General features: G+C 34.2%; 1 protein-coding gene across 4 annotated transcripts in view; it reads left to right on the top strand.

Moving 5' to 3' along the window:
* The window catches only part of pax3a (paired box 3a), a 58,954-nt gene extending 40,537 nt beyond the window's left edge, over positions 1–18,417 (top strand). For 2 of the 4 annotated variants that reach the window (XM_087238785.1, XM_087238784.1), the window contains exons 8-9: positions 10,994–11,257; positions 16,958–18,417. In XM_087238785.1, coding sequence (XP_087094911.1) covers positions 10,994–11,257; positions 16,958–16,975 — 282 coding nt within the window. In that variant the 3' untranslated portion in view covers positions 16,976–18,417. Of the gene's footprint in view, positions 1–10,993; positions 12,212–16,957 lie in introns of those variants that run through there. The other 2 variants (NM_131277.2, XM_087238783.1) reach the window with 2 other exon arrangements.
* Positions 18,418–19,400: the final 983 nt, after the last annotated feature.

Here is a 19,400-nt window from a genome sequence, read left to right as displayed (position 1 = left end):
GACTTAAATTTTCTTTGTTTATGCAAAGCTACCCAATAAGTTTAACAAAAGTAAAATTTGTTAACTCTATTTACCAATATGGTTTATTTATCTTCCTTACATCCTTCCAAAAGGATTTGTTTAAACGTTCTCTATTTAGTTTGCATTGTTGTGCATTTAGTTTATAATAGTTTTTTAAACTTATATTTTTTATCAGCATAACTTTTTTATAATATGTATAATATATACATTCTATAATATGTATATATTGTAACTAGAGTTTGCTTGTTTTGAGACATTATTTAAAATATGTGGTTAATGAATAATTTAATTTTAACCGGGTAAGTAAAAAAGCCTTGGCTGTTACAAAAAACCTTAGCATGTTTCCCTGTGAAAGTCTGAAATTTCATTCATAATGGTGTTAAAATGTTTTAAATTTGACTTGGTGAAACCCTGTATATAGTCCTGAGACAACAATCTTGTGCTGTGATCATACCTGCCATCACTCCTGTTTTCCCGGGAGTCTCCCATATTTCAGACCCATCTTCCACCACCCTCCCATTTGTTATTTCTCCCGGAAAAACCTTGGTATACAGTAGTATTCCCCCCAACCGGTCTTCCAGATTTTCGGAGACAAATGTTGGCAGGTATGTTGGTGATTGAGATGTTGCTATTCAGTTGACATGCAAAGAATGATGGGTAATAATACAGTGATATACACAGATAGGTCTTAAAGGTAGAGTCTTGAAAATATGCCTTCACGTAGAACAAATCTGACTACAAAACCACTCTTACTGCATGTTGCTTGAGCATATTTTGGCAAGAGGCAAAATACATTGTATTGGTCAAAATGATACATTTTTATTTTATGATAAAATCATTTTATTATGTAAAGATCATGACATATCAAGTTATTTTGTACATTTTCTACTTTGAATATTTCAAAACTTATTTCGTGATTAGCAATTTGTATTGCTAAGAACTTAATTTAAACCATTTTAAAGGTGATTTTCACAATATTTAGATTTTTTTTGAGACTTTAAATTCTAGATTTTTAAATCTTGGCCAAATATTGTCCTATTTTAACAAATACAACATTGAAAAGTATATTTATTTAGCTTTCATATGATGTATAAATCAAATAATAAAAATTCGTCATGTGTGGTTTTGTGGTCCAAGGTCACCAATTACAATTATTATTAACTATCACAATTATTTATAGCTTTTTTATGAATTTGAAAAGCGCGTTCATGCACATCAAGGCTGCATTTATTAAATAAACAATACAGTACAAGAATCTAAAATTGTAAAACATTATTTCTTAACTATTTTCTATTTTAACATAATTGAACTGTAATTGATTTCTGCTAGGGTTACGCAGAATTTTCAATCTCAAAAGATCCTTCTTATATGCCAGTTTGGTGCTCAAGAAACATGTAAGAATATTTTTTTTATTTTAAAGAATAAATATTTAATCTAAAATCTATACACATCAAAGTATTTTAAACTATAATACATAAACTCTTCAGAAGGTCTACGCTTTTACATTGAGAAGCATATTTGTCAATGCCAGCGAATGCGAGCATGAAGGTGTGAGAAAAGGTAGGACACGACTGAAAGGATGATGGAAACGAGAAGTGAAAGACAATTATTTGTGATTACACACTCATCAGCTGTTATCTGTCGGCTCGCCTGCTGCGCACAACCTGCTAACAAGCAGAAAATGAGCTCCTGACTGCCTCAAAGCATCCGCTAGTTAGTCAGGAACAGCGTTCTGGGCGCTGTCCTTAAACCCAAAGCCCTCTGAGTGCTGCGCGAAACAGATTAAATGCAATAAAAGAGATGGACAGACTGAAAAAAAGAGAGGAGAAAAATAGAGGGATTGAGATAGAGAGCTACCCCCGAGGCTATGAGACAGAAGACGCTTTTCAGAAGGAGGTTCTTTCTGAAAAAACAGCAACGCAAGCCAGAAAATAGCAGTCAGTTTTCTTGAAAACAAGCAGCGCAGATTAAACACATCTCCATTGAGCAGATATGATCCGGTACAATAACGTTTTTGTTAAAGGGATAGTCCGCCCCAAACATGAATATTAAGCCATTTGTTGTTGTTCTGCCAGACTTGTATGACATGCATTCTTCTGATGAATATTTTGGGGAATTACTAAAGCTCTTGTTTAAAAACAAGTTTTCACTTACAACCTCACAGCAGAATTATCCTAAAAAGCCTTGTTTTTTTCATGGACAATTTGCTTGTGGGGCGACATGTTGGCTCAATGGTTAGCACTGTCTTCTCACAGCAAGAAAATCGCTGGTTTGAGTCCCTGCTGGGCCAGTTGACTTTTCTGTGTGGAGTTAACATGTTCTCCTCGTGCTGGCATGGGTTTCCTCCAGGTGCTCTGGTTTCCCCCACAGTCCAAACACATGCGCCATAGGTGAATTTAATAAACTAAATTGGCTTTAGCGTACGAGTGTGTGAATGAGTGTGTATGGATGTTTCCCAGTACTGGGTTGCAGCATGAAAAGGCATCCTTTTTGTAAGACATGCTTGATGGTTCATTCCGCTGTGGCGACCCCTGATGAATTAAGGGACTAAGGTGAAGAAAAATAAATGAATGAATGAATGAATTTGCTTGTGTTTGTGTAAAAGAAAAATTGTTTTGATCTACAAACTACTGATTTTTTGCAAATTTAAAATGAAAATATTGTCATTAGATGTTTTTTTTAAATGACATTTGCTCAAAACAACGTTTTACAATCAGGGTTATTTGAATAAATATTAATATAATACATTTTGTGTAAGTTAACCAATAGTCAGGAAAATTACTTGGAAGCATAATAGGATTATGGATGTAATATATTATATAAAACATTTTTTTTTTGGCAATTTATTTTTGCGGTTTTGCAAAGAAACTCAAAAATACTTGTAATAGACAAAACGCAATGTTTACTATTTATAAGTTTATTATATTATAATAATTCAATAACTCATGCTTAGAAGCTGATATTTAAAATAAAATAAAAAATCTTGTACATTTTGGGACCTAGAGGAATCTTTAAATATATATAACATAATTTCTAAAAAGTTACAATTAAAATTTGTAGTTCAAAGGGTTTTCTACACAAGGACACCATTTCTAAAAAAAAATCCTCCATTGTATGTGTGTAGGGTAAACATTTAAGTTTTGGAAATACCAAAAATAAAAAAAAATCAGTAGACTGTTGTATCGTCTAAAAATAAATGTGAGAAACCAAACATGCTATCTTTTTTGTGACAATGCACTAAAAGACAACATTAGTTTAAAAGAAATGTATTTTAGCAGTAACTTGCGGACCAAAACAAGTGTTTACCCAAACACATGACTATAATGATAAAAGCAGAAAAACTTGAGAATTTTTACACCCGCTTCGAATGTAAAGAACGTAGCGAAAACAATGTAAACAACACTATGTAACTCCTAGTGTTCCAGCCAATTCAAGTGTTATCACTCGATTGAGTGGACCTAATCAGTGGTTATTAGCTGATAGATATGGGCCAGGAGGGGCCTTCTGCGCCTACTGGTTGGCTCAGAAGGCTGTTATAAATTATTTCATGGTTAATCAGCTATACTAATAGAGAAGACTCCACATCCAGGTCCGTGTTTACATTGCTGTGACGGTCGGGTTTAGAGTTGGGGTAGACGTTAATAAAATACAATTAATGGGAAATTTAATAAATAATATAAATTCTTTTTTAACTTCCAGTTGCAGTCATATGTGTTTATAGCTGATTAACCATGTGGATGGATGATAACAGCCTTCTGAGCCTACCAGTAGGCCCATATCTACCACTGATAATGCCCATTCAATTGAGGGATAACATTTGAAACGGCTGATTTTTAAAGAGAAAAAAATTGTATACTCCAAAAAATAAAGGTAACACTTGGAGCTATATTGTGTTGTTTGTTATGTTGTTTACGTTACGTTGTTTACTTTATGTTGTTTACGTTACGTTGTTTACGTTACATTGTTTACGTCACGTTGTTTACGTTTCGTTATTTGTTGCGTTGTTTACGTTAAGTTGTTGGCGTTATGATGTGTACGTTATACTGTGTACGTTACGCTGTTTATGTTACATTGTTTACGTTAAGCTGTTTATGTTGCGTTGTTTACGTTAGGTTGTTTACGTTATGCTGTTTACGTTACGTTGTTTGTTATGCTGTTTCTGTTACTTTGTTTGCATTATGCTGTTTATGTTATGCTGTTTACGTTACGCCGTTTACATTACGTTGTTTATTTTACGTTGTCTACATTGTGTTGGAGTTGTGTTCTGTTGTACAAGTGCTCCTTTTATTTTTTGGAGTACACTTTTTTTTCCATCTTCAGTAAACAAATCAAATGCTACATTGTTGCTTTTTAAGGCTTTGACGCTTGTTCACTAAGTGAATGAAAAATGGAGTGATAATATTTGAAATGCTATAAAACAAACAATAGCACATATTTATTTTTTCTAAATATCCAAAGGATCCCCCCTACCTAAAAAATACATAAGCCCTATTTCATAAAGAGCTCTATCTATGGATTTGTAGCATCGGCTCATGTACAGTAATTGAACTGCACAAAGTTATTTAACATGACATATTAATTGAAGTGTGTCTAATTGCAGTGCCCCAAGCATCAGGGTTTGTAAGCAGAACCAATTCCTAGTCATTAAGGCAGCATTCCTTCGCTAGGAACGACTTAGAGGTCAGGTAGATCTCACACTCGCTCCGTCTGCTGTTACCATTAGAGTGTGTGTGTATATGTGTGTGCGCACGCATGTGTTTCCGTGTGGATGTGTGTGTGCTGTTTTGTTGTTGTTGAAGGGCAGGGATTCTCGTCGTCATGACGATGTTGAAACTCGGAGCGTCTGGGATTCTAATTATGGAATGCTCCAGACTCCTAATTGATTGGAATGGGAGAATTTACCCTCCTTAACGCACTGTGTAATTTATGCAAATGAGCCACTTTGTTGGCTAATTGTTTGAATTATGTATTTATCTGTGGTTTCATTTATGCTGAAATAAGCTTGGGATTCAGAATACATTGAGGAGGGTCGTCCCTGCAGTGTATTAGCAGACAGCAAAATAAAGGATTGTCTACTTAGGAGTTGTAGAGATAAACATTTCTAAAACTCTTAAATCAAGATCAGTTTACTTAATGTCTTTACAGTTTTCTGAACAATTGATTAAAATTACACAATAGTAAATTTGAGTACTTCAAGAACAATACTGTAAATGAGTTCTAATTCAAAACGAGATCTTTTTTCTCACCCCAGTAGCATTTATGATTGTTTTAGCCATAACATCTCTTAAATTTTGCCCTTGTTATATTTAGAAAGCAGGGCTAACTGCTTGTGAAGTAACTGTATAATTGTATATTTGTTTCAAGATGTGTAAATTTAAAGATTTGTAAATAAACTTTAAGAAAATATGTGTTTGGTATAAATTGTCAATTGTAATGAGAAGTCAATTACCCTTCACAGTTTATTTATTTTTTATTTATTTTTATTTATTTTATTATTATATATTTTTTCATTTTATTTTAATTAGTTTTATTTTGTAGTTATTTTATTTATGTGTTTATTTATTTTATTTTTTATTTAATTTTTTTCATTTTTTAGTTATTTTATCTATGTGTTCATTTATTTAATTTTTAATTTTTATTTTTTTTATTTAATTTTAATTAGTTTTATTTTATAGTTATTTTATCTATCTGTTTATTTATTTTATTTTTTATTTTATTTTATTCTTTGCTTTTTAAAAACAACAACAACAACAACAACAATCCTGTTGTTAATGTTGCTACATCAAAATAAAATCCAAAAATTCAAAAGTTATAATTAACATAAAACATATGTTGTCATGGCTTATTGATCATAACATTTTCACAGCATAGTCGTACATAGAAAAAAATGACAATAAAGCATTGATCATTTTTGAAGCTGTGATTATATAATACTTTGTATAATATATAATCATATAGTTTGTCTATCATTTACAGAATCTCGCAGTAAGGCAGTTATATTAAATAGAGATCATTTGATAAATCCAATATTTCTGATATATTCCCATGACAAGTGTAATAAACACAATTATTATAAAAAATATGTGCAGTACATTTAAATTTTTTGTTCAAAATCCTTACATGAATGATAAATGAAATATATCAGTTCTAGTCAGTAGCATGACACAATTTTCTAATCACTCACACAACATGCTTTAATTGTACAGTTCTGCAGTGTCAATTATTTATTTATTTTTAATTTTTAAATTTTTATTTTTATATTTCCGATTTGATGTTTAACAGAGCAAGGTCCTTTTCACAATAATTCCTATAATATTTTTTTCTTTTAGTGAAAGTCATTTTTTGTTTGGTTTCACTGGAATATTTTTTTTAAATTGATATTCTAGGTCAGTAGTATTAGCCTTCTTTTTTTTATTTAATCTTTTATTTATTTATTGATTAGTTTTATTTCAATTGGCTACATAACAAACCACTGTTGGCCAATGACTTGCCTAATAACTTTAACTAATAAATGTAGTTAATATACTGATTTTACTGAATATTAGTATCTTGCGAAAAAACGAGTAACATATTCTTCATGGTATAAACAAAAAAAGGTTATCGAAGGTTAATTAAATTAGCCATTAAAACTATCATGTTTTAAAAAATGTTGAACAAAATCTTCTCAGCTTGGTAAATATCTTTAAAAGAACTCATATTTCACAATAAGGCTAATAATTTTGACTTCAATATTTACACTTGAATATTCCATCAAAATAGCTTTCGATATGAATTTGTGAACATCATTTTTATGACTGTGGTCTGCATGATCCCTCAGGTTCTTATACAGCTGTGTATGTCGCATTAACCCTGCCTGGGAAGAAGAAGTTTTACGAGGAAGCTTTTTGTCAACAACTCCTGTCTGTGGTTTGGACATGGAAAGAATTTTTTTTTAACGTTCACCTCACATGCAGTCGGGCCCCCGGCCCCCCATGGGGAGGTGAACGACAGAGTTTAACCTTCCATGTGCTTTTCATTTGTTAAGCATCACACATCAGCGTGCGACTCACACATGCGCTGCTGTACATGATATACGCTGTCAGCTCGTGTGATCCATGAGTTATATCTGCACCTGAAAATCTGCCAGCGCTTACAGCTCTCAGTGCGTTCCTCTTTTCAGCAGCTGTTAAAGATGGATCCACTGAGGAATTTCATGACCCTTCACACTGCTTGTAAAAGCATTAATTGCATAAACACACACGTTTTTTTTGTTTTTGGCAAAACAAGGAAATATCAAAGATGACTTATTGTTTAGTGCAGAGATGTGGCAAACTAGGGCCCAAACTTTGATTTGGCACCCCAAGAAAAATGAATGAATTCACTGAAATTAAACTTAATTTTATTATTATTTTTAAAAGCCATTTAGGGACTAAGAGTTGCTAAGGGTCAAAGTGAATCAACCCATGTCTGCATCAATTTAAATAGACAAAAGTGATTTTTAATACATATAAAGCACATCGAATGCAAGTCAAGTTTGTACTTTAATACTTCAAATAAATATTTCAAAGTAAAATGTCAAAATATGGTCAAATAATAAACTTTCCAACATGTTTATATATTACTTATTTGTATTCATATTTTATTGGTTCAAATGAATTAAATGATTAAAAACTGATTTTTTCTTGCTGATATATGAATGAAATCTTGTTTGAAAGATAGAGGCAAAGTGTAAACATTAAAATAAAGAATTAACTAGTATTTTTAGCTGCACTGTGATCCTTAAATGATCTTTATATAATATTGCAGCAGATCTTTTGTAGATCATGGTACAAATGTATGATAATCAATACTTTTTGTTTAGAGAAATATAATAATTATGCATTATAATGTACAAAAAAACAAAACAAAAAAAAAACAAACGACAACAACAACAACAACAGCAACAACAACAGCAACAGCAACAACAAAAAAACTAAAGGGGTTGCATGCATTTTTATTTACATCCATATTTTCATTTCTGACCCATCAACTTTTTTGAGTTGAATTTTAACCGGCAATCCAAATTCCCATTGCAATAGCTGATTTTTTTCCCACCTTAAAAATGCAGTAGGCTAATAAAAAATTATTTATGAATTGTTTTTCCAATTGAGGACATTTCCAGATGTCTCCGAAGGGAGCTTTTGTCTGATTTAGCTCATGTCTGAGGTCTTATTTGTCCCCAAAGCATCTCAAAGCAAACTCACCCATATATTTAAAATTAAATACCGTCTCCTTAAAGAGACAGTTCACCTCAAAATTAAAACTATAGCCAATGTTAAACCTTTAAGAGTCTATTTTTTTCTGTAAGTCTTAAAAGAAGCTCTTTTGAAGAATTCTTGTTGCTATCTACTTTCATTCATTTTCTTTTCGTCTTAGTGCCTTTATTAATCAGGGTCGCCACAGCGGAATGAACCGCCAACTTATCCAGCACATGTTTTACGCAGCAGATGCCCTTCCAGTCGCATCCCATCTCTGGGAAACACCCATACTCACCCATCCACACTACAGACAATTTAGCCTACCCAGTTCACCGGTACCGCATGTCTTTGGACTGTGTGGGAAAGCGGAGCACCCGGAGGAAACCCACGCGAACGCGGGGAGAACATGCAAACTCCACACAGAAACGCCAACTGACCCAGCCGTGACCTAGCTCTTGCTGTGATGCCACAGCACTACCTACTGCGCCGCCGCGTCACCTGCTGTCAACTTTCATAATAAAAAAAATACTATGGAAGTCAATAGATGCCACCCATCAGCATTTTTCAAAGTATCTTCTTTTGTGTTCAAGTCAAGAAACTCAAATAGGTTTTAAATAATGGCTGAATAATGACAGAATTTTCATTTTTAGGTGAACTATCTCTTTAAATGATATTCTTCTTCTCTCAACACACTTGTTTCCTATATTTCTCTCCTCCTTTCTGTTATATATGAACATCACATTCTGATAGAAACCACCCTCAAGCTGAGATTTCACTTTTTTTTCTTGTTCTTCTGGCTTTGCTCTCTTTCCAAACACACAACTCTGAGTTGTTTTCAGGAAAATGTTGAAGAAACGACTCCTCCTCCTCTTTGGTTTTGCACTGGGGAAGGGAAGGCTTTAAAAGGAACCATGTGTCCGGCAGGATGGGGAATAATTTGACTGGACAGAGTCAGTGGGCTGGTCTCTCGACCGGTTGGTTGCTGATCTTGAGGGTTTTCTTTCTGAACCAGGCTGGTTTTGATTAATGATTAGCATAGGGAGGGAAAACTGAAGTGTTTTTGGCCTATCATGCGGTGTATGAGACACTGATGGGCACACTCATCGGTCTGTCACTGTAGTGAATTAGACACGGCCGTCTCAAGACGCTGTGTGAGAGCCGGAGAAATCCTTACCACCGTCACTGAATCTGATGAGCGTTATTCTCTGAATTGAAGACTTTATAGTTGTCATTACGTTTAGTTTGGTATGTTGAGTTGGTTCCACATCACAGAGCTCGCAATGAAAGCAAATACACTGGTGGAGATGGTGGAGTTTGAAAGATATGGGAGTGTAAGTTATCCCACGTGTGTTCAAAATGGAGAAAAGCTGTTTAAATGTTATTTGACATCTTTTTAACAAGCTTGTTTTTTAGGTATCAAACTGCATGAATGTCAAATATTAGGCGACTGTTAATGTTAAAGGGATAGTTCACAATTCTGCCATCATTTACTCACATTTACTCATGCCTTTTATTGCTGTTGATCATAAAACAAGATGTTCTGAAGAATGTTGGGGGAAAACAGCTATTGATTTCCATGGTATTTTTTGTCTCTACATATATTATTAATACTATTACTTTTGTGGGTGGTATAACTTATGTTTGAATTTTTTTTATCGCACAAAACAAAACATTCAGTTGGCAAAGCGAGATTATAAAATTTGTAATGAAACTGAAACTCTCAATTAATAGTGTGCATACTTTTATTTTCACAAATGTTATCTGAAATATTAGACACTTTATTTGCTGTACTTCACATACAGTAGTCACTTGAGTAAAAGAAATCATTTATTATCCAAGTATGAAATTGCAACATAGCCACAAAACTTAAGAGATAGTTCACAAAAAAAAGAAGAAAAAAAAGAAAATGTCCTCACCATTTACAGTGCAGGCACTCAAGTGGTTTTAAACTATTCTGTCAAACATTAAACCGGATGTTCGGGGAAAACCAGCCATTGACATCCACACTGTTAAAATGCAGGGTTCCACTCAATTCATTCAACTTGTCCCACCACAAATTGATTAATCTTCTAAACTCTGCGTATACGCAGTACCGGGTCTGTGACGTCATTCTTCAAATTCTAAGGGTCCGTACTGGCCCAATATCCCCATAAGTGGTTCGGTTCTCTCATCAGTTGGAATAGAATAACTTTTGCATAGATTATGATAGAGACATTGTTCTTTATCCTTTGATTACTGACATGTGCAGGAACCAGCAAAATTAATTACAGCAACCTAGACCACACAGAACCTAAAAGATACACTTTCAAATGTGAGTTTACGAAAAAAGCACCTCTTTTTGGAGGGGGTTATTCTAAAAGAGACGACATTTACAATTATTTAAATCACTTTCAACAGTTTTTTAATAAAAATTCAAAGGGTTTTTTTTTTTTAATAATACCAAACCTTTGCATTTACACCTCTGCATGTGGATTTGGGATACTTTTAAATTTGGCAGGCAAAATGCCGACAGAAACCCTTAGATAGCACTTGACTTAGGGTGCTTTCACACTAGCACTTTTGGTCCGCACCCGGGTCGTTTGATGTCAGAATATGGTATGTTTAGCTAAAGGGTATATACAGAACTTTTAAAGTTGAATTTCATACCCTTTACTACCTTTTTTAATACCTTGAAAAAAAATTTAATACCAGCACAACTTAGAGTTGCAACTATAGTGGCGTAAATGAACTAAAGTGTTGTGTTGTTGTGTGTTTAGGTGATGGGGCTGTTAAATCCAGGCGCAGTTCCTCATCAGCCGCAGTCTGATTTCGCCCTGTCTCCGCTGACGGGCGGTTTGGAGCCCAGCACAGGCATGCCCGCCAGCTGCCACTCCTCTCAGAGACTGGAAGCTCTGCCAGGCCTTCCCAGCATGCCAGCTCTGCCCAGCTCCCAGTCCTACTGCCCGTCCAGCTACAGTTCACCCGGGTACAGTGTCGACCATGTGGCGTCTTACCAGTACAGCCAATATGGGCAGAGCAAGGTGAATACCAGCACTGTTACTACTGTAGAAAGACTGTCACGTGTTTATCCTCTAAAAAGGGCTTCATTTGGATTGGTGGAATAAAGCAAAATATTACTTACTTGAATTACTCTCAATAATGTCAGAAGATTATTTATGTTCATAAGACGTTGTCAAATTTTTTTGCAACATACTATGTAGTCTTAATTATGTGGGAATTTTTACACAACATTTAAATCATTTTAACCAAATAACCAAAATGCAATTAGCCACCTTGTTCAAATCTATATGATATTTTGGAAAGATGTTCTACTTGGTTATACACTGTAAAAAGTGATTAGTTACTTGATTAAAAAAAATAAGGTAACCTGTTACCTTAAAAGTGACAAGCTGACTTTGAGTAAACCTGAACTGTTATTATTACTCACATAGTTCATTTACTTAATTTTTTTTTAACCTCTTAAGACCAAAGGTGTTTTTTTTACATGCATTTTTTTATTTCTCTTTGCTATTTGGGCTCATTGGAACCTAATTAGAATAAAAACCTAAGTATCATCTTTTGATATGATTATATAACCCAAATATATGTGGACTGAATTTACATAAAACACTTTTTTTCTGTATGTTTTTTAATGCATATTTAACCTCTAAATTTTTTTGGACATGTTTTGACTATCAGAGAGTAAAAACAACATTCCTTTTCCAATTTTGTACAGTTAAAAATAGTGTTTCGGGCATTTAATATGCTGCAAAACAGTTGCCCTGTATGTCTGTAACAAAATATAAAACATTCAAAGTATTTTAAATTGCCACTTCAGAGCTAAAACGTGCGGTCCACGTATAATAGTAACAGGTTCACTCACTTTTTTAAGTCAACTAATTCCTTTTTACAATATCAAAAGCGACAGATTATTTTCATTATTCTGACATATGTTTGGGTGTTAACAAACATTGAAATAAAAAAAATTATAATATAACGAGACAAGTTCATGGTCACTGTTTTGGTGGTCTGTTTGTTGAATTTAAGCTACATTGCATTTACATGCCAACTAATTCTCATTAGATTATAAGTAGACTGTTAGGTTGGGGTTAGGGTTAGTGTAAGTGACATGTACTTGAAAAGTTTCTTATAGCCAGTTGAATGTCTGTTTAGCAGCAGTATTAACAGATATTAAGCAGACAGTCTACTGATACTCAAATGGACCATCAAAATAGTTGAATAAACAAAGTTTATTTTATCAACTGTTGATTGGATCTGATCTAAATAAAAACTTGCAGATGATTGTAAGAAATGCAAGGTTTAAACAAAGTAAAAGATTATTTTAAAACAGTATATTTATGCATTATGCATGTCCAAACTGACATACAAAACAGTAAATGCAATTCGAAAAAGATCCAAAAACAATATTTTAAATTTTTTTTTTACAATGCCAGGTTTATTGGATAGCAAGCCAGGCTTAGAGAGTTAAGTGATATATAATTAAAAAAGTTAAATATTTATTTACTTAAATGTAAAAAATATCACTATATATATATATATATATATATATATATATATATATATATATATATATATATATATATATATATATATATATATATATATATATATATACAGTACGTCTGCACTGTAAAACCCAACAGTCAACTTTAGCAAATGAAATGAGTGTAGTTAACTCAAAATGCACTGAAAGTTAATTCTACTCATAAGAAACGAGTTTTGAACTCAGTGTTGAAGGTAAAGAGTTAATTAAATACCTCATTAAATAGAGTAGGTTCACAGTACTCTTATAGATTAGTATTGTATTACTTAAAATGGTTTGTTGCAATTGGGTTCCTTAAATGGTTTGAGTTGCCTTAACTTATTGGGTTTTAAAGTACTCAATTGGTTTGAGTTCTCTTCATTTATTTGGTTTTACTGTTCTCAAATGGATTAAGTTCACAGTACTCATTAGGACTACTTTTTGAACTTAAATGGTTTGTTGCAATCGGTTTCCTCAAATGGTTTGAGTTACCTTAACCTTTTGGGTTTTACAGTGTGTGCATTTAATCATAATTAATCGTTTGACAGCACTCTAAAATGACTTAGAAATGATAAAAATCTACTCTTTACCTAGATTTGTTTATTCTAAATCCAGCCATAATGAGAGCTTCTTAATTTATTTTTAATTTGTTTACCTTTTTGTTACATTTACAACACACATTTTACAGTATATTCACTGCACTAGTCCACATTCCTTTGATGAAATGTTTTTTTTTTTTTAAGTGGTTGATTCCAAAAAGAAATACGATCACCCAAACGTCAACTCAGATTATTTTCATCGACATATTTGCCTTCTAATCACCAGTGTACATTAGCCAGTCAAAAGTGCGCAGGTTGCTGGTTTATGATGGCTAACCCGTGACCTCTCGCGACCCCGTGAGATGAGCTATATCTCATCAGCCAGCCATGTAATGAGCTCCGGGTAACAAAGATCTCCTTCTCCGTCCACTCAAACACATGCGACCAGAGCGGCAGCGGGCTCTGGATCCCGTGTTTGACAGAAGCCGCTTCTCAATCCCCGTCTGCATCTTGATGTCATTAATTTGCAGGGCCTGTAAGCACAGAGCTGGGGGTCCACCGAGGAGTTTGCGGGGGTCTCGAATGGCCCGTGGCAGGGTGGTATTAGAAACATGTGTTGCAGACGGGTCAGATCTGGAGATGTTGTTGATCACTGACTCTGATCCACGCTGGATGTAGGACTCTTTTCACTGGCCAGCGCTCTTTCTGTCAGCTCGCTCAATCATTTGCTGCATTCTCACTTCATTTTCTTGGCAAATGTTGATGATATAATAATACTGATTTCTGTTATTCTCCGTTATTGTGCCAGACACCACTAGGAGGCATCAGTATACTTTTTTATAATACCTTATAATAACTTGTAATTCATTACATATTTTATACATATGTACACATATTTATATATATATTTATACATATTTACAGGCAAAATGGCTAGGAGCAAGCTTATTTTTACAATATTTAACAGTATTTCATATATTGATGATAATAATAATAATAATAATAATAATAATAATAATAACAATAATAGTAATAATAATAATAATAATAATAATAATCTTATCTCAATAATTTTCATCCACTTTTCCGGGGCCGGGTCGCGGGGGCAGCAATCTTAGGAGAGAACTCCAAACTTTGCTCTCCCAAGACACATCCTCCAGCTCCTCTGGGGGGATCCTGAGGTGTTCCCAGGCCAGCCGAGAAACATAGTCCCTCTGGCGTGTCCTGGGTCTTCCCCGAGGCCTCCTCCCAGTGGGACATCGAAACCGATGGCCAAACCACCTCATCTGACTTCTCTCGATGTGGAGGAGCAGCGGCTCTACTCTGAGCTCCTTCCAGGTGACAGAGCTCCTCACCCTGTCTATAAGGGTGCATCCTGCCACCCTGCCACCCTGCGAAGGAAACTCATTTCAGCTGCTTGTATCCGAGATCTTGACCTTTCGGTCATAACTCAAAGCTCATGACCATAGGTGAGAGTAGGAACGTAGATTGACCAATAAATTGAGAGCTTTGCCTTTTCAGCTTCTTCTTTACCACAACGGACCGATACATCGACCGATACATTATAATATAATATAATATAATATAATATAATATAATATAATATAATATAATATAATATAATATAATATAATATTAGTCAAATCTGCTATATTCTGCAACTTGTAAAACTACTAAAATTTTAGATGTAATCTGTTGTAACCCGTTTACAATTTTCTGTTATGTATATTCAATTGAGGTTTTTTAGTTAAATAATTAAATGCGAATTCAGTTTATTTTTATGTAATATCGGTTTTCATTATCACTAATAATGTATTACAGTATTGTCATTTTGCTTTTGGTATTATTTTTATGCTTTTACAATTTAAATTTCAGTTCACATGCACTGAAAAAAATATTCATTGGATTTATTAATTGTTTTGAAGTTAAGTGTGTGCAAACAATTTATATGGACTGAAATTAAGCAAACTAATTAAGTTGCATTCATACACATAGCAAAATTGTATTTGTTTGTTTAAATTCAGCCCATATAAATAGTTTGCAAGCACTTACCTTGAAAAATTTTTTTTTCAGAGATGTATTTATAACATCATTCAAGTAAAAGATGTTTTTTTTTTTAAGTAAGTTTTTTTTAACAACCACTTTATCCTGCTTATTACATGGCTACCTGCCACAAAACATAAAAAAATAGTCACAACACATTGTTCTGATCCACAGTAGTTAATATATTCTTTAATTAAAAGCAAAGCTGACAGAAATGATTATGGCTGAAATGCAACATACCAACCTAAGTATTATACAGTCTCAAGATAGCGCCAAACAGCCGCGTGACAGAAAACCATAGAAACGTATTGTAAATGTATTCACTGATAGTCAGGATAATTCAAAGTAACATTTTTAGCTGTTGATATTCAGAAATGACATACCTTGTCGTGACTAACCAATCAGAATCAAGTATTTCAGAGATAATATACATTTAAAGGACTTGAGAAAGCCAACATACTGTAACGCTAGTTAAGCATATTTTTTTTATTATTCTTTCTTCTAGGAACAAACGTATCTCCTCCTAGTTTCCTTAAGTCTACAAGCCCCAAATTTGGCCAAAAGCTGTGTTCTGTGTTGCTGTTTGTTGCTATATCTTTTCCAACAAGGCCAAGTTTCGTTTTTTTTAAAACTAAAGCAGAAAGCTTGGAAAAATCCCATTGACTTAATATGGGATCAAACTTTGACCCAACATAACTCTAAACAAGATATTCATAAAAACACATGATCTTACACAATTGAAGAGGTTGTCAAGCTGTGTGAATCTGCATATTAAATTGGGGTGTAAGTTGTACAACTGGTGCACAAAAGCGCCCCAAATTTTACACCTTCAAAGTCCCCTTAAAAAAAAAAAAACTTGGAAAAATCTCATTGACTCAACATGGGGTCAAATTTTCACCTTCACCAACAGCACCCCCCGCTTCCCATTGGCTCTTCACCTTCAACAAACCAACATCAAATTTTGTCAATTAACTTCTTTAGCTTCTAGTTTTATTTTAGGTTTGACTGAAACATGATAACAGGGTGGGACATGGTAGCTCCTCCCCTTTATATAAAAAACAGCCAATAGCATTTTGTTTTATCACAGCTCTGCCAATCAGAGTGGTTGAGCTCAAGCGCATCAAATTAAATGCAAATGGTAAGCTTGAAGTGGGCGGACATGTCAAATACTGTAGAGCAGGGGTGTCAAACTCAATTCCTAGAGGGCCGAAGCCCTGCACAGTTTAGTTCCAACCATGCTCCAACACACTTACCTGTAGGTTTCAAACAAGCCTGAAGGACTCAATTAGTTTGATCAGGTGTGTTTAATTAGGGTTGGAACTAAACTGTGCAGAGCTGCGGCCCTTTTGGAACTGAGTTTGACACCTGTGCTATAGAGCGTTTGATTGGTCAGTGGTTTGATGCCAAACTAAAGTATAATCTGATATCCAAAAAACGGTTGAGTGACAAACTGCAAGCTTTGGATGTTTATATCAGGTTTATATCTTTTGCTTTGGAGCACACTAGCTAATAGATACCCTCAAAACTAACATACTGATGCTAACATCTTAACTTGATTTTAATTTGACCAGACCTTTAATCTAATCTGAATTTAAGCCTCTGCCTTTCTCTTTCAGGTGCCTTTCATCATCTGAGACCTACACATTGGCTGAATGAAGAATGACAGGAAGGAGATGGAGAGATCCGTGGATGATCTGACCGCAAACTCCTGCACTTGAGCTCTCCTTCACCTCTTGAATGTTTGACCAAAATGATCATCCTTCCTGAAACTTGCACTCTGCCTCTCTGTCCGAGTGAGCCTTGCTGAGGATCCAGGGATAACGGTGATCTGTGTTGCTTTTAACAAAGGGGAGAATGTGGACGAGGTTGGGTTGGGATTAGAACCAGAATCGAGGACTAGTTTTACCATTTAGACCTGGAGGAAACAGACCCCTCCGTATATATACAGCTTATATATATATATATATATATCCCATTTTAGAACATCACATATTCTGATGACACTCGCCGCCTCCTTCACGAAGAGCATGAGGACACATGGAGGACAAAGGGAAAGGACAAACAAACATCTCTAAGATTGAGACTGTGCTTATAAACAGCACGGAATGGCAGGGAAGAGTGTGGCGCCATACTCTGATTTCAGCTGTCCACTGACGGACGCACTTTACTGGCTGGTTTGTGACCCAACTCGACGGTGACTCTTTTGGCTGAGACACATTTTGCTGATGTATTTAGGAAATAAGGGCTCCGGAAATGACAGATGTGCCAACTTTTCCTTATTTCTCGCTTGTGAATAAAAGACTGACTCCATAAGAACATGTTGACTTTCAGCACAACGCTCTCAGGCCTTCTTCGTAGAGAGGAAGAGGGGCGACCTGGAAGTAATGCACTCAAGTGTCCGATGGCATTCAGAGAGATAGACGGACTAAACGAAGAAGTGTGACCCTTTTATTACTAGTTCATCTGAGCACACACACACACACACAAAATACCATATTATTAGACAGACGTCAAGTTCAGAATGGAATATTACTATACTTCATTTTGCATACTGTGTACTGCAGTATATACTATGTTTAGGAAACAGAAGATGAATAGTTGAAATTGTAGTATTTCCTTTTATTAAAAGAAAACATTTTGGCAGTGAGATGAAATGAGTTAAGAAAAGACATTGAAATGTAATTTGAAGGTCCGGTCATGTGCATTACAGTAGCTACGTTTCCATCCAAAGTCAAATAATTTAAATCACCATTTTAATGCAAAAAAAGGGCTTCAACTGGGGAAACCGCTGTAGCTTTCTAGTTCCTGAGTAATAATATGGGTGTCTGAAAGGATACTGATTGCCTTCAGTAATGTCCAGCCTGATCTCATGAGAAGATGCAAGTATTTTTACGTTTTGTCAGTTTAGTGGCGAATTTGTAGGAGTTCAGTCGTACAAAAATGTACGATTTAAAAAAATAGGCATGGCACCCAACCCCACCCCTAAACCCAACAGTCATTGGGTGACGAGCAAATTGTACTAAATTGTTCGAATTAGACCGTAGGAATTCATATGAATTAGCCACTAAATCAAAAAGTTACGAATTGCCATGAGATTGCACATATACATTGCGTTCACTATGAAAGTGTTTTCAAACCAATCTTGAGCAGAATGTCTTGGAACCATAAGCCAGTGTTTTGTTCATGTATTAATGCTTCTGAAACTTACATTTTTAAAAAAATGTTTTATGCTTAAATGAAATTAAGCAAATTTATTATTATTATTATTATTATTATTATTATTATTATTATTATTATTTTTTACAAATTTAAGTGGATTGAACATAAAAAAATTTAGGTTGTCCCCAAAATCTCAAGAACTGTGTTGTTTCAGCTTATTTTAAAAAAATAGGTTGAACCAACAGCAAAGGTCATTTTTTTGAGTGAAAGACATGTTCATAAAAACAGCTATTGCTTTATTTTTAAACAAATCGCTTGTTTGTTTTTTTTAACAAACTGTTTGAAGAGCAATTCAATGACTCACTCATCACTCATTAAAGAGTTAGTTTACATTACAATCGAAAAGAATTATAATTAATTACTCATCCTCATGTTGTTTCAAACCCTAGAAACCTTTGTCCGTCTTCAAAACACAGATGAAGATATTGTAGATGAAATCTGTGAGCTCCCTCATTCTACACAGACAGTTCCCAAATCATTCATACGCCTTCAGTGGTTCAATCAGAATATTATGAAGCTCCGAGAATACATTTGTGCGAACATAAAACAAAAATAACAACTTCATTCAACAGTTTCTCCTCCTCAGTGTCAGTATATTGCGCACATTTATGAACACTGTATGTAAAATTTTGTTTTATTTGTGCACAAAGGTTTTCTTGTTGCTTGATAATATTTCGATTGAATCACTGTAGGCGTAGGGTCAGCTTTAAGGATGTTTTTGGTATTTGTCTGGACTATTTATATATATATATATATATATATATATATATATATATATATATATATATATATATATATATATATATATATATATATATATTATTTTATTTTTTTTCCCAG

Source organism: Danio rerio, chromosome 2, assembly GCF_052040795.2.
Source record: "Danio rerio strain M-AB ecotype USA chromosome 2, GRCz13ab, whole genome shotgun sequence".
NCBI classification, from domain to species: Eukaryota; Metazoa; Chordata; class Actinopteri; order Cypriniformes; family Danionidae; genus Danio; species Danio rerio.
The sequence above is the reverse complement of the archived record's forward strand: the minus strand, read 5'-3'. Positions and strand labels throughout refer to the sequence as shown.